General features: G+C 55.5%; 1 protein-coding gene across 4 annotated transcripts in view; it reads right to left on the reverse strand.

Moving 5' to 3' along the window:
- PAX5 (paired box 5) overlaps positions 1–14,922 on the reverse strand; it is a 149,696-nt gene extending 134,774 nt beyond the window's left edge. The window contains exons 1-3 of one of the 4 annotated variants that reach the window (XM_040540353.1): positions 13,843–14,922; positions 5,815–5,980; positions 1,024–1,221 (exon numbers count right to left, since the gene is read on the reverse strand). In XM_040540353.1, the coding sequence (XP_040396287.1) occupies positions 1,024–1,221; positions 5,815–5,980; positions 13,843–13,888 (410 nt within the window). In that variant the 5' untranslated portion in view covers positions 13,889–14,922. Of the gene's footprint in view, positions 1–1,023; positions 1,222–5,814; positions 5,981–10,134; positions 10,466–13,842 lie in introns of those variants that run through there. The other 3 variants (XM_040540355.1, XM_040540354.1, XM_040540356.1) reach the window with 3 other exon arrangements.
- Between the last annotated feature and the right edge of the window lie 295 nt (positions 14,923–15,217).

The following is a 15,217-nucleotide window of genomic DNA, read 5'->3' on the forward strand; positions in this document are numbered from 1 at the left end:
TTCACATCCATGGACACAGATGGGACTTTATAGCTAGCTGCACTCAAAGAATTTGCATGAAATCACACAAGTGAGAACCATCTTACCAGAGCAGTGAGACCAAGCCCGGTACAGAAAATACTCCAGAGAGAAAATGAAAAGACTCGGCTTACCAGGGGCTGTTGGTGTGCTTGAGGGTGCCTGCATGCTCTGCCTTCCAGGTATTAATCCCCTATTATCACACTGGAGGGCTGGAGGCATAGCTGAGTACTTGACAGGGTTTTTTCAACACCAGTCTTAGACATCCTTTGACTGATATGGATGCAGGTTAGTATAGACCTTCAGACCTCGACATGAGCACAGACCTGCCTACCCAAGTTGGGACAAAACTCACAAACATTGGACTGAGGCTCCAGATAAGATTGTCCTGCATTTTTACAAGGGAATTCAAGGCCAATTTAAATAAATCTATTTAACATGCAGACACTACCAGCCAAATTTCCCTGGTTTATTCATGCTAACAGTACCAGACCGTGGCCAGCAGAGTTCTAGGCCAACTGCAGCAGTACTGAGCAGGACAGGAAGACCTTGAGACCAGTGCTATGGATCATCTCCTGAGGTACCTAGGTGCCTGTCTTTTTCCAGATCAACACCACCACCTGACCCAGTTGCAGTCTCAGCTTTCCCCAAGATGAAGTACTTCCCGCTCAGTCCCCAGCACAGTGGAGGCCTCATTTGGACCAAATCAACATAGATCTTTACCAGCAAGAACTGCAAGACATGGACCAGGGAATGGGAAAGGACAGAAAAGAAGCAAAGGCCAATAGCACAACTTGCCCGGTCCTAGGAAATATTTATGACTGTGAGGGTTTTGCCACCAGGGTGACCCCACAGCCACTCCAAAGCCCCAAATACATTATGTAAACACATGTAAACTGCATTTTTTTGCAAACAACCCAAAACACACAGTTCTACTGACAAATGAGGATTCAGTGAACAACACTTCCTAGAAAAGTCCCTCCCCAAGACCATACAAATCTTTACCTGTTAATTGAACTGACGCTGGGCACGGTGTCATTATCACATACTCTCTCAGCAAGAAGTCTATCCCTGATCTCCCAGGCAAACATGGTAGGATTTTGGCGTTTGTACTCCGCAATTTTTTCGACGACTTTGGGTGTGGCGACCTTTGGTTTTGATCCTCCAATCACTCCAGGCTTAATACTACCGGTTTCATAATACCTGGGACAACATCCAAAACAAACCTTTAGTTATCACAAATAGACAGAGAACATGCTTTGAGATTTATAGAGAACATAATTTCAAGGTAACCAAACCCCAGCAAATCCCGAGATACATCTTCACTTTCACATACATATTTTCTGCCTATGTAGTGTTTTATCACCTAGTAGATTAACTTACAGTAATTGGAATTGGGCCATAGGATAGAATATGTAGTTTTTCATAACAGAAAGGCAAAAGAAGCAGTGCAAGACTAAAAGGCATTCCAGGATCCAAAATTAAGTGCAAATATGTGTTATTAATCAGGGGTATTGGCAATAATAGAAACAAATCACACCAAAGACCACTTTTTGCAGTAAATTATTGTTTCAAAAGAAATTCTCTGTCGTTAATATCTAGAATGTGTTATCATTTCACAGTGAAATGAAGGCTGGGTATCGTATTTTATTTGCACCTTCAGAATAAATATGCTGGCATACCTTTTTCCCATTTAACTGTTTCAATATATATGTTACTGTTTTAATAGTTAATATTTTTCATAATATATTATTTTTAATATTATGCTTCTAATAGTTGTAACCATAAATTTTAAGGTAAAAGGAGCTGTCCACGTTCTCAAGGGTTTCAGTTGATTTGGGTGTTGGTTTATCTGACCAGCTCCACGATCTGTTCTCACATACATGATCTTTACACACGTGAGCAGTTCTGCTGTCATACAAGAGAAGGTGGTAGGAGTGCATCCCTAAACTGACTGAGATATGTCAGATTTTTTTTCTTTTTCGCATGTATATCACACAAGCACAACTGCCTTTAGTAGAATTGCAACAAAATGTCGCACCTGAGATCCCCAGCCCCATCCATCTCCCCCTTTTTAATAAGCAAGGTCTTGAAAATGCTGTTAAACATATGTCCATAAGATACTACCCATTGAAGACCAGAGAAGAGACTAGGAATGAAATCACGCTCCTCTGTGCTAAGATTTCAGGGAATGCAACACACAAGATATTCTCCTGGTCATGCACTTTTTGTATCTTGTGAATTTCCTTGTAACCAGATGAAAAATAAATCCCCAGACTACCTGCAACCACTGCCCTAGCTGCCCTTATCTGGCTCATCCTTTCTGAATAGACCCTGACTTCATGAGCCTTTCAACCAGAGACCCACCAAGATGTAGTCTCTTAGCAGCTTAACCATGTCCACCGACTGCTCTGTGCCCAATTTCCAGTAAGGAGCTCAGAAAAGACTACCAAATAAGAATGTAAGATTATTTCTTAACGTGTTTTTTTCTGCAGCTACTTGATATACCCATTATATCAAATAATAATAATAATAATAATAATAATAATAATAATAATAACAGTCTTTCCAGCATGAGCAGATCAGAACACAAACAGGCTGCACAGTGAAAGTCTGTCTCACTGTAGCATGCAACCATGTTCGTTAAATTTCCGTCATGTCACTAGTTTTTAATCTTCCTCGGAGAGGTCTATGTGTGGGGCCTAAAATTCCTTTGAAGGGACTAATACCATGTTGTTTGTACATGTTTTCAGATATTCTGGATGCAGATGTGAACTCAGTCTCCACGAGCCATTTAGGTAATATTAGTAATGGACAGTGTCAAGAGTCAGAGATAGATTAACCCTCCTAGTGTCCCTTAGTCATGAGCTTTAGGGTAGGAGGGTAATATTTTGCTCCTCCTGTGCTTAATTTTCTAAGGACATAATTAAATGAAGGCAAACTTGGATCACAAACTTTCTAAACCCTTACATCCCTGGCCTCATAACCTTTTCTGGTAGAACTTCTACTGTAAGAAGGGTGTGAAAGGAAGCCATACAATAAATGCTACCCAAACAGAAAGTTGTAATTTTCTTCCTTCCAGCTGAAACCATGGATTTTACAAGCGTTCCTTTGTGTTCATCTCTCACATGGCCGCGCTGCACCTTCAGGCAGCATCCTGCGGCCAGCTACCCCAATGATGGAGAACAACACTGATGGCACAAAAAACAGACATTAGCAAGCTGGGGGAGCAGTCACTGTGTGGAGAAGACAGTGTTTCCCACAGCTGACTCTGCTAGGGGTCGGTAATGCATGACAGCAGATGCCTTCGGCACCCCGGCGCTGCCAACTAGTGTGGCAGTGGTGAGCTCGCTGCGGGACTGTGGGTGGAGGCACTTTCCAAAAACGCTGCCGCAGCAGTGGGACAAAGACATGGTGCCCTCCAGACAGTAAGAACTTCACTTCTGAATCCTTTAGCCACTATCTGCCGACCTACCCTCACCACCTTGAGCCGTGCGAAAGCACACACACGTTTGCAGGCGGCTTGTCTCGCATGGGAGGGCGCAGGCTTGGGCCCAGACCCAGCTTCCTGGGCAGCCAGGAGAACTTGCCTGCAGCATGGGTCAGTGAATTACCAGCAACACTACTGTCGATGCCTTCTGGTTCACCCAAGCAACTAACGGAGGGAGCAGCGTGAAGCAGTGGCAGGCTGCACAGCGCTGGCGTCCCTGACTCCCATCTCCATTTTAAAGACGAGGCTGGCTGCAGTCAGATTCATTTCACGCACACAAGGTCCAGGCCTTTTGCTGCCAACAAATTGGCAATGCAGGTAAAAATTGTTCACCCCTGCAGCACCCACCTCTGGGACAGTGATAGTGTCACCTGCACTGCAACCAGCTGGTCCCCAGCCTGTGGGCTGCCCAATACGAGGCTGATTTTTAAGGTTGTATTGAGGGCAAATAGGAAAATTCCAACCATAAAATTCCAAATGTAAAGATTTTTCGTAAGGACTCCTGTTCTTCACACACACACAAACACACACACACACACAGAGCTCCAATTACAGTGACATTTTACCCACCGTAATTATTAGTTATGAAAATAATGAGGTATGAAATTCCAATTTATTTTTGACAACTTTAATGACAAAGCTTTGGAGCTTCATTCTCAGCTGTATACCGCAAATGTATCTAATGATAAATCTATTCAAATGAGCAAAAGTAAAACCACTGGACATTTGCCCAGTAAATAAATTGCCCATTTCTTAGTTTTACATTGGTCCTGATGGGAATTGTTGGTAAGTCTGCTGCAGTGCGGAGCGTCACAAAGCAAATTATATAATGGCCACACCAGGAGCAGAAACCTGTACTGAGCATGGATGCACATCTCTAACAGTACGAAATAGCCTGCAAGGGGCAGGCAGGTCTCAAATAAAGCCTTCAGAAAGTTTTTGTCTATCAAGTAGTAAAGGCGTCAGTGTCCTTAAAGTCACACCAGTGTAAGACCAGGAGGAATGGTTACAACCTGCAGGGGAATGCACCTCTGAGCAGCTAATGCATGAGAGAAGGACAGATGCTTAGCTTAACCTGCACACCAGCTCATGCAACTCTAAAAGCACACTGTCCAAGACTAGTGAGATAGAGTTCAGCAGTTAAGCTGACTGCAGGGTGTTATAGGGAAAAGAATGCTGTCTTCTACAAAACCAGGGGGGGCATGACTTCGGCAAGTAAATTTGCTTGTGAACACTTGAATTGTCACTGAGAGATCGGAAATGCTGCTAATCTGAGCAGGATCTCATGCATGCTACAACTAAAAGGTCCTTTAATAGTTTTTACATCTATGCAGTGACCAGTAAAGCTAATTGATTAAAAAATGGAAAAGAGGAAGATGGTACAAATAATAACAGTAGAAGTAAAATGCTAAACAATGAAATTAACTGTTAAAGTCTAGTAAATATGTCAGAAGTTAACTTTTACAAATTATCAAAAAAAAAAAAAACATATTATAGCAGCAACAAGAATAAAAAATAATAATAATATTAAAAAAAATCCTTACTATAAGGTGGTCAGATACCTCAGAATTTTCATCCCGGAATCTGAAACTACTTCAGTGCAGTACTTTATACAAATGATGTTCAGAAGATACAAAGAAGAAAGGATTTTTTTTTTAACCTGAATCTGATTCATATTTTAAAACAAAATCAGGAAATAATAAGAATTTAGAGATTAATTTGCCGTCTCTGTACTGGTTTGAGCAAGTTCCATCTGAATGGAAAGCTACTCCCAAAATAACCAAATGTAAGATGGTTAACAGCTACTTATTGTATTCTCTGCTCTAATTAAGAACATATTCCACCACAAGAGTAGGAAAAGACCTCAAATTAAACAGTGGGACAGATTTCAACATAGCATGTGTGAATGAACGTTCATGCAGTGTAGGATGATAAAATTGCTAAAAGTAAGTCTTCTTCAGAAAGCACGAGTTACTTTCCCTGAACGTTCCCCAACTTGTCTTTCCTCTCCATTTTACTGAAGCTGACTCACAGATTTCTCTATGTATTCACAGCAGACTACTGCAGAATATATGCTACATATACACCAAATATCACACGTGGCATTGTGCACTGTGCATTAGAATTACCTGTAAGAGACTGTGAACAGGGCAAAATAAACATATAAACAGTTGCATTTTTTTCACACGTCAGACATATAAAATCATGAGTGGTGATCATGAGCCCTTGTCCTCGCTTGTTGGTAACCTTTAATTAAGGGTGTTTTTTCTCTTGATGGACACGAGAGATTTGTCGCCCACCCTTACCTGCCAAGTATTTTGCTGACACAGCCATGGCTGACACGGAGCTGCCTGGAGATGTCACACGGCCTGACCCCTTGGTGGGCAAGCTCCACGATCCTTTGGCGAACAACATCTGGGAGGGGGCGGCCGTTCACAAAAACACCCCCCAGCTGATTCACACCTCCATGTCCTGAAAGAGACCGGGGGAGGGGGGGAAAGGCAGGAAAAGAACAACGTTGTCAGAGTTGGAAAAGACCTGTGCAAGGCAGTCCTCCCAGCGGCGCTGGGGACGTGCTTCCCGCAGGCGGGTCACCCCGCGGCTCGGAGGCAGCCACAGCCACACTCTGCAGCCCCGCCGTGCCACAGTGCTACTCGCCAAAGGGAAGGACCCACCAGCCTGAAGGCAGAGAGGGCTCTGCGCTGGAAAATGGCCACCTGAGACCATGTACGGTCACCCAGCTCCACCAGTCGTGGGCCATGGCCATCCCAAACACAGGGCCGAGGCTGCCGGACCACAGACTCTGTGGGCAGGCCTGGAGGTGCCTGGTGCGAAAGAGTCAGCCACCAGCTATGAAGCCAAGTAAAATAAAGGTGGGTGACTGTTCAGCATACTCATTATTTGTGTGTAGGCACAAAAGGGGGTACCTGCAAATAAGCATGTTATTTTTTCAAAACAACTGAACTTAATCGAGAGTGCAAAAAAACAGAGAATGACTTCTGCTCCAATAATTTATAGCAGTCTTGGCAGGTATTATGATCGCCCAAATGAAATGTGAACACTGAGGCAAGCCCAATATATTATTCCTTTTGTAGCAGATTTGCACTGTTCACCTTTAGCAAGGTGAGTCATATGTCTGATGGGAGATGGGACCCAGTTAGATGGATAGTACTGAAACCATGTAAAACCCACAAACATTTATGTATTAATCCCATCCACCAAGTGGGAAAATATAATTAACCCTTGTGATGTTAACCATCCAAACTACTTAGATTGGAGAGAGTGGAGAAACTGAAAACAAGCAATAGGGGCAGTACAGATGCCAATGCTGGAACAAAAATAATAGAGAAAATGTCTCTATTTACACAGAAATTGAGTGGTACTGAATAAAGTGACAAGTCAAATGCCTCAGTGTTTAGATATATATACATACATATACATATATATATATAAAGCAGTTTTATTTAAATCTAGCCATTGCACCGCAGACAAACTGCTGTCAAACTTTGCAAACACCTTCTAAAACTATCAGGACAAATACTTAATCCATACAGAATATGTGATTGTCAAAGCCAGTTAAAGCCTGCGAAGAGCAGACAAGTGTTGCCCTGCCTTTATCAGTGTCTGAAGCAGACCTTTCCCAGAGGCTGAATGACGCTTCAGGCTCGAGTTGTATCCCAAGTTTGTTGGGAGCAGACCGAGGGCAGCGGGGCTGCCTTCAGCAGCACATGCCAAAGGAGCTCCCGGTTGCACACAGGGAATGCTGCGCTGCACTGGCGCTCAAATGGTAGCGTGGCCAGAGGGAAGAAAGAAAACCCACTAATCACTAAGGATAAAAATGCAGGAGCAACCCAACAAAGCTGTAGTGAATGAGATGTCAGGGTTTTCACCTCTTAGCAGCTTTAATTACATGAAATCATGGACAGGTCATTCAGTACGAACGACAAAATTCTGCAGGTGGGGGAGGTCCAGAAAGGGAAAGGAAGGAAGGAGTGAGGGAAGGAGTGAGGGAGGGAAGGAAGGGAGGAAAGGGAGGAAGGGAAGGGAGGAAGGGAGGAAGGGAGGAGGAAAAATTAAGTATTTCCTTTGGAGACCCTCTCCGGGCCGAAAGCCCAGCCCACCCCGCGGCCGCCGGGGGAACAAAGGCTGTGGGTGACTCCCGCCCGGGGCCGGAGCGGGGCGCGGGGAGTCCGCGGGACACCACCAGCCCTGCCGCCGCCCGCTCAAGCGGGAGCGGCGTCGAAGCCGTCCCCTCGGCACCTGCCGGGCACCCCCCGAGCTCCGTGCGGGGCTGGCCCCGGCCGGGTGGTCGCGAACCAGGACTGCGGGAGCGGGGCCGCACGCCCGGTGCCCCCCGCCCGGGGACAGCGCGGGGGCTCGGCGCGCCGCCCATCCGTGCGCCTCCGGCTCCGGAGAGCTTGGGGCGGCCCTAGGACCCCGACACGGTCCGAGGCAGGAGCAGAGCCGCGCACCGGCCCCGCCGCTCCGACCTGCGCCCGACCCCGGGCCCCCCGGACCCCTCCAGCTCCCCGGCTCCGGTTCTTGGCGCCCCCCTCCCGGCAGAGCGGAGCCCAGCGGGGACAGGGACGGGGACGGGGACGGGGACGGGGACGGGGACGGGAGGCGGGCACGGTGCGGTGCGCGTGGCCCCGCTGTCGCCCTCCCGGTGCCCGGGTCGCCTCGGGGCTGCCGCGGCGTGAGGCAGGGCCGAGCCCCCGCCGGCCGTCCCCGCCCGAGCTCGCTCCAGAGGCCGCGCAGGGCCCCCCGGCGCCGCGCCCCGCAGGCTGCGCAGCCGGGCTCTGCTCCTCCCGCCGGGCGGGAGCCCCTGTGCCGTTCGCTCGGCTCCCGCCGCCCTCCTCTGGGACGTGGCACCGGGATTTCCTGCTTGTTTTTTTTTTTTTTAACCCCCCCCCCCCCTTTCCCGAGGAGAGACGCGAGTCCGGAGATACTTTGGCACTGAAGTCTCCTCCTCAACAGCTGTGGTATCAGAGCGAGGGCAGTGATTTTTTTTCTTCCCTTTTTCAACAAAATTCCTGCAGAAGACACCGATTTTCCATGGCTTTGGTTAATGGAGGGAGCCGCTGAAACCCGCGCTGTTTTCTCCCACATCTGATGCCCGGTGCCCTCAGGCGAAGCCCTTCCTCCGTACGCTCCGTGTCTGAAAGCGCCGCTGCCCGCTCGCTCGCACCTCCGCGAAGACGCGACAACGGGTCCCTCCGGATATGGGGACCTGCGATTCCCCCTCGGAGCCCCCAGATCGCGTTTTTTTTCCGCCTTTTAAGTTCTCCTTTTTAAAGCGCGATTCGGTTCAATCAAGGGAGAGAAATAACCACAGCTTTAAAAAGCTATGTTTTGGTGGAAGATAAAAGTCAGGCTTACGCGCAGCAGGAGAGAGCTACCGGCGACTATCCCGCCTGCGCTGAGACACCTTCCAAAATCTTGTGACGGACAGAAAGAAAGAAAGAGGAAGAGGCAGATAACAAGAGAGAGAGAAAGAGAGAGAAAGATGGAGAAAGACAGATTTGTAGCTCTATCGCTGGATGCTTTATTTTGAAAACAAATTCCTTTTAGCTAAAAGGCTGTGGTGCACCAGGAAATGAGATTAGTTCTACCTTAAATTTCCTCGCAATCTCTCGCCGTAATGCAGCGTTTAACTCACCGTGAGAGAAGATGTCATTTCACATAACACTGTGCTAATGGATAAGTCTTCCCCCGACCTCTCAAGCACAACAAATCTCGGGCAAGCCCATCGCACACGACCTGTTAACTTAACCAGTGCTGCTACCCACTTGTTCTGTGCCGCGGCTCCCGATGCAAAGCTCGCAAAGGAATTGTTATGCATTTCTTTAGATGGTTAAAAAAAAGAAAAAAGAAAAAAACGTCCCTCCACCCCCACTTTGCGCCCTTCGAATTCGCCTGCTTTTTCGGTTTTAATTAATGTATATGAAAACGTTGGACTATACTGGGAATAACGCAGAGCAAACTTTTCCGTTCGTCGGAAATACTGGGCAGCTTTCTTTCCAAATATTTGATTTGGGATTGTACATATATCTATATATAAATATATATAGATATACACGCACGAGTCCGTGTCATATATATAGATAGATAAAAAATTTTAGTTAGGAGTGTGTGTATATGTGTATATATTTATGCATCGGCTCTTTCTATACGGGAGGAGAAATCTCAGGAAAAAAAAAAATCAAAGAAACACAAAGAACAAGAACAACAACCAAAAAATAAAACAAAAACCCACCCGGCTGCCTGCAGAATTTCTCCTTTTCCTGCTCGCTGCCAAAAACACCGAAGCGGGCGCGAGCAGCCTCCCCGGCGGGGACGGGAGACCCCAGCGACCCCCGCCCGCCGCGCCGCGAAGGACGGGTGCGGAGGGCGGCCGCCCGCCCAGCCCCGCGCCCCGCGCCCGGCCGCAGCCCGGGATTTCGTTTGGGGCCGGGTCGGCGCTCGCGGGCGGGACCCCCGGGACGGCGCCGCCTCCCCCCGGCGCCGCGGACCCCGCGGCCGGCAGGGGCGGGCGGGTGAACCGAGCCCGGCGGCCCCGTCCGCGAACGCGCACGGCCTGGCTCGGCCCTGCCGCGTCAGAGAAGTTGAACTAGCAGCCTACTTACTATGCATTGCTGCAAACGGGTCGTGCTTACAGTGTATTTCCATCGGAGCGGTCCGGAGCCGGAGCGGGCAGCCTCGCGGATCAGATCTCGGTTCGGCGGCGGCGCTCGCGTGTGCGGCTCGTGGGAGGGGGGCCGAGGAAGCAACACGGAACGGAACGGAAAAAAAAAAAAAAAAGGCAAGCACGCCCCCAAACTTGGGTATCCGACACCGGCGGCCAAGCGCAGATCCCCGTGCACAAGTTACAGTGTCCGGCTGTTCCCTCGGGCAGGGAACGAGGCGTCGCCGTCCGCCCCGGAGCCGCGCGCCGCTCCCGTCGGTGCGCCTTCCCTCCGCCGGGCGCGGCGGCTCTCACAGCGCCATGCAGCCGCGGCAGCGCGGCCCCGGGGTGCCTGCCGCCCGGCTCCGGCGCGGTGCGGTCCGGCGGGCGGCGAGCCTCCCGCTTCGTCCCCGGTGGCAGCGGCAGCGGCGCGCCCCGACGGCTCTTTGTGCTGCAGGCGGCGGCGGCCGCGGCGGCCCCGGGTCGCTGTGTCCGGCGGAGGAAAGGACCGGCGGGAGGGAGGCGGCGACGCCGCGCCGCCGCTGCTGTGTCCGGCGGCCGCCGGGGCTGCCCGAGCGGCGCCGCGCCCGGTGCTGTCCGGCCGAGCCGCCGCCGCGGCTCCCAGCGGCGCGGGAGTTGCAGGAACTTGTCGAGCCCGGGCGGAGCGGCGGAGGGAAGAGGGGCGAGGCGGCGGCGGCGGCGGCGGCGGCGGCGGCGGCGGGCGGCAGGAAGGTGTGTGCGAGGGGGCGGGAGGGCCGGGCGGAGGGAGGGAGGGGACGGGCGGAGGGAGGGAGGGAGGGAGGGAGGGAGGGAAGGAGGGAGGGAGCGGCGGGGAGGGGGCTCCGGCGGGGCGCGCCGTTAGCTGCCGCCGTCGGACTTGGGGCGCGGGTGCGCAGCGCCCATCGCCGCCGCTGCTGCCCGCGGGCGGGGGCTGCTCGGAGACCCCTCCCCGCCGCCTGCCGTCGGCGGCCCCGGGCGCCCGGGACCCCGAGGCGGCTGGGCTGGGCTGGGCTGGGCTCGGCTCGGCTCGGCTCGGCTCGGCTCGGGCGGTGCGCCCGCCGCGCTGCCTGCTCCGGCCGGGCTGCGAGGGTTGTGGCGGGCGGAGGGGGGCGGCGGGGCGGGGGGCGGGGGCGGGGCGGGGCGGGGGGCTCGGGCCGCGGCCTGGGGAACGCCCCGCGCCCGGCCCGGTGCCCGCCGGCAGCGCCCGCCCAGGGGGCGCCGCGGGGCGGCTTCAGCACCGCGCCGCTGGACAGCGCCGGGGCGGGGCCGCGGCCGTCACTCACGCGCCCCGGCCAATCGCCGAAGGGAAGTTGCGCGGGACGCCGGGAGGCGCCGGCGCCTATTGGCCGCCGCCGGGCCAATGGGGGCCGCAGGGGCGGGGGCGGCGGCGTGACGGTAAGGAGCGAGGAGGGGGGCGGGGCCTCGTCCGGGGGGCGGGGCCATGCGGAGCGGGGGCGGGGCCGTCGCGCTCCCGTCCCCCGACGGCCGGGCGGCGGGACCGGGACCCCGGCACCGGCAGCCCCGGGCGGACAGGCGGCTCCCCGGGGCACCTCCACCTCCGGCCCCCGGCCCCCGACGGCCGGGCCGCCCGTCCCGGGCTGCCCCGTCCCGCTCCCGTCCATGCCCCCGGTCCGTCGGGGAGCACCGAGCGGGGCCGGGGCCGGGCCTGCCGCGGCCCGACGTGCGCAGGGAGGCGCCGCCAGGCGGCCGATCGTTCGGGGGCGAGAAGGCTGTGCCCCCGCCCTCCGCCCCCCCAGCCGGCCCGCCCGCCCCGGTGCCGACCCGACGGCGCCATCTCCTCTCGGCTACACACTACGCCCGGCCGCCGAAGCCCCCCCCTCCGCTCCCGGGCCGGGGTATCTGCGAGCGGGGGGAGGTTTGTCCGAGCCCCCGCCCCGGACGGCACGGCAAGAGCCGAGCCAGCGCCCGCAGCCCCGCCGGCCGCCCCCTCCACCGCACCTGCCGCCGGGACCTGCCCCGCTCGGGGGGCCGCAGGGGCTGGCCGTGAGTTGCAGACCCTCCAAAAATAATCAAAAACAAACAAACAACAACAAAAAAAAAAAAACTGCCTTCCCGGCACCCAGAGGCGTCGAGGGGGCAGCGGCGCCCTGGGCCCGTCTGCGGCTGACTCTCCGTGCTCCGCGACAGCAAGGGCACAGCCCGGGGCTCCCCGGCCGCGCCGGGGGGTATCGCCCGCTGCCGTCTGCGGCGGCGGCGGGAGGCGGCTGGCGGCAGGGGGGCCGTTTTCGTTAAAACCAAAACTCCCCGGGCGGGGAGGGGTGGGAGCAGTTTCGGGGGGGGGGGGGGCGGGCGCATTCCGCTGCCGCGGTGCGGGGCTCAGGAGGGACGGGCGCCGTCCGTGCCCCCGCCAGGGGTCTCACGGGGGGCCGGACCGGGAGGTGCGGGGCAGCGCGGGGACACCGGGGGCGGGTACCGGAGGCTGCCGGCAGGCTGGAAGCCTCGGTGAGAGCCCGGTGCGGCCCCGCACGGGAGAAACGCGGAGCCGAGCCCGGCCGCTGCAGCCTGGGGTCCGGAGGCGCGGAGCTGCCAGGGCCGGGCCGCTGCGGGTGGGCTCCGGGACAAGGGAACGGGCGGCCGGGCTGCGGCCGGGCCGTGGCGGGGCTCCCGCGGCGGTCGGGCACGACGGGCGAGAGGTGCGAGGAGCGGGGCCGCTGCGGGCCGGGGCACGGCGGGGACCGGGGCAGCAGCTGCCTCGCCGGGGCTGGGTCTGCGTGCGCGGGAGGCGCCGACGGGCCCGAGAAAACGGGGTGCGGGCACCAAGCAGGCGCTGCGCCGAGCCGAGCCGTGCGGGGTGGGCATGGCCCTGCACCCCTCCCTTCCTCCTCCTCCTCCTCCTCCTCCCCTTCCTCCTCCTCCTCATCCTCCTCGTCCTCCTCCTCCTCCACGGCGCCGGCAGCGCGGGGGCACCTGGGTTAAGCCCCCTCATCCCATCCCATCCAGTCCCGTCCCGTCCCGTCCCGTCACCCCTGACCAGGACGTAGCGGCAGCCCCCGGCCGCGACATCGCCCGGAGCGGCTCGCAGCGCCCGGCCGAGCCGGGCCGTCCCGTACTGGGCAGAGCTGAGCCGCGGTCGTGCGGCCAAGAGGCGGCCGAGCCCCCCGCCCCCCCGCTGTAGCCCCCTCCTTCCCTCCTCCTCGACGGCCTTCCCGGGGCGTGCGGCGCGGAGCAATGAATGCTTTATCGATTAAACGATTATTCAGGCGATTTAACTAATAAAAGGCCCCATCGATCGCTTCGAAATTACATTCTTTATACGCAGCTGGTGAGGCCTCGTCCGCCCGCACGCCCGCGCGGGGCCCGCTCCGGCCGCCGGGCCCCGGTGCCGCCGCGGGGGCTCCCAGCGCTACTGCCGCCGGGCTCTCGCCGAAGGCGCACGGTCCGGCCGGCACCAGCGGCCGCGGGCGGCCACCCCCGGAGTCCCGGGGAAGCCGCGACACTTCGCGGCGGGGCCCCTCGGCACTCCTCGGACAGCCCCGACGGCCCCGCCGCGCTCGGCCCCGCCGCGTCCCACCCGGCCCCGCCGCGCCACGGCCACGCGTGAGCGGCCACGACCGCACCGAGCGGAGGGGCCTGACGCGGCCGGGGGTCCAGACGGCCCCCGCGGTGGCGGAGTCCCCCGGCTCCCTCCGATGATGAGCCCGAGTCCTACCTGTCCGGCCGGCCCGTGGGGTCGCGTAGGTTTTCTCTAAATCCATCCCGATTTTTCAGGACTTGGTGAAATGGACAGAGAAAAAAGTTTCCACGTTTTGTGGTTACTGCCTTTTCTTTTCTTCTTTTTCTTTTCTCTTTCTTTACTCTTTCTTTTCTCTTCTTTTATTTTCTCTTCTTTCTTTTCCTGTTGTTTTTTTTTCTTTTCTCTTCTGTTTCTTTTTTCTTTTCTTTTCTTTTCTTTTCTTTTCTTTTCTTTTCTTTTCTTTTCTTTTCTTTTCTTTTCTTTTCTTTTCTTTTCTTTTCTTTTCTTTTCTTTTCTTTTCTTTTCTTTTCTTTTCTTTTTTCTTCTCTTCTCTTTTCTTCTCTTCTTTTTTCTTCTCTTTTCTTCTCTTTTCTTCTCTTTCTTCTTTTCTTTTATTTTCTATTTTCTTTTTTTTTCTGTTTCCTCTTTTTTTCTGTCTCTCTTTGCTCTTTTCCTTTTTCTTCTTTTTCTCGTTTTCTTCCCCCCCCCCCCCTTTTTTTTTTGAGGGGCTCTCGCAGGTTGGAATAATTCAACTCTTCCGCTCCCCGCCGAGCTTTTGCAGCTGATCACTGAGCTGAAACTAAACGTTTTAGGTGGAAAAAAGCCTCTGAAGGAACCGTGAAATGATTAAGAAACTAAAGAGCTTCTCGCCATGTGAGATCATGTCCTGTTCTCTAAAACATCACAAGATGTCCCCAGACGCAGCCAAAACCCAAGAAAACTCTGACATCTGTTGTAGCAGGAATCAAAGTTTGTTCGCAACCCACCGCCTCTCGAGCGCTGCCTCGGCTGCCTGCAGCGCGGCGGCGGCGAGGCGGTGGCGGCGACGGCCCTGCCCGCTCTGCCACCCGCCGGGCGAAGCCTGTGACCAACTTTTCTGCAGCCCCAACTTCCCCTTCCCGAGCTGACGCCCCAGCAGCCCCAGGCTCCGCTCTGCTCCCGACGGGGGCGACGCGGGGTTTTGCAGCTCGGGAGCCGGGCGGTCCCCGAAAGCCCCGCGTTCAGCCTCTCTGCGCTGCCTCGCCGGAGACACGGTGAAAAACCGAGCCGAGCCGAGCCGAGCCGAAGCCGGGCATGGCCGGGGCAGCAGCCGGCCGGGGACGCGCGAGGGCAAGTGCTGAGCCCTTCTCCGCTGGCGCAGGGGGGCTTCGCTCGGGCTCCCCTCGCGCCCCCCGTTTGCGCCGCGGTCTGCAGCCGCTGCCCCTAAGGCAGCCCCGCCGCGGGCACCGGGCCGGTGGGCCTGGCCCTACGGGACTTCGAGGCGCCGACAAAAACGGGGGAGAAGGGAGGGGGGCGAATTCACGAAGCTACGGTCTCTCCGAAATTCATTTTTTGGTGAAGTTGTTCCACG

The sequence above is a fragment of the Cygnus olor genome, chromosome Z (genome assembly GCF_009769625.2).
Source record: "Cygnus olor isolate bCygOlo1 chromosome Z, bCygOlo1.pri.v2, whole genome shotgun sequence".
NCBI lineage: Eukaryota > Metazoa > Chordata > Aves > Anseriformes > Anatidae > Cygnus > Cygnus olor.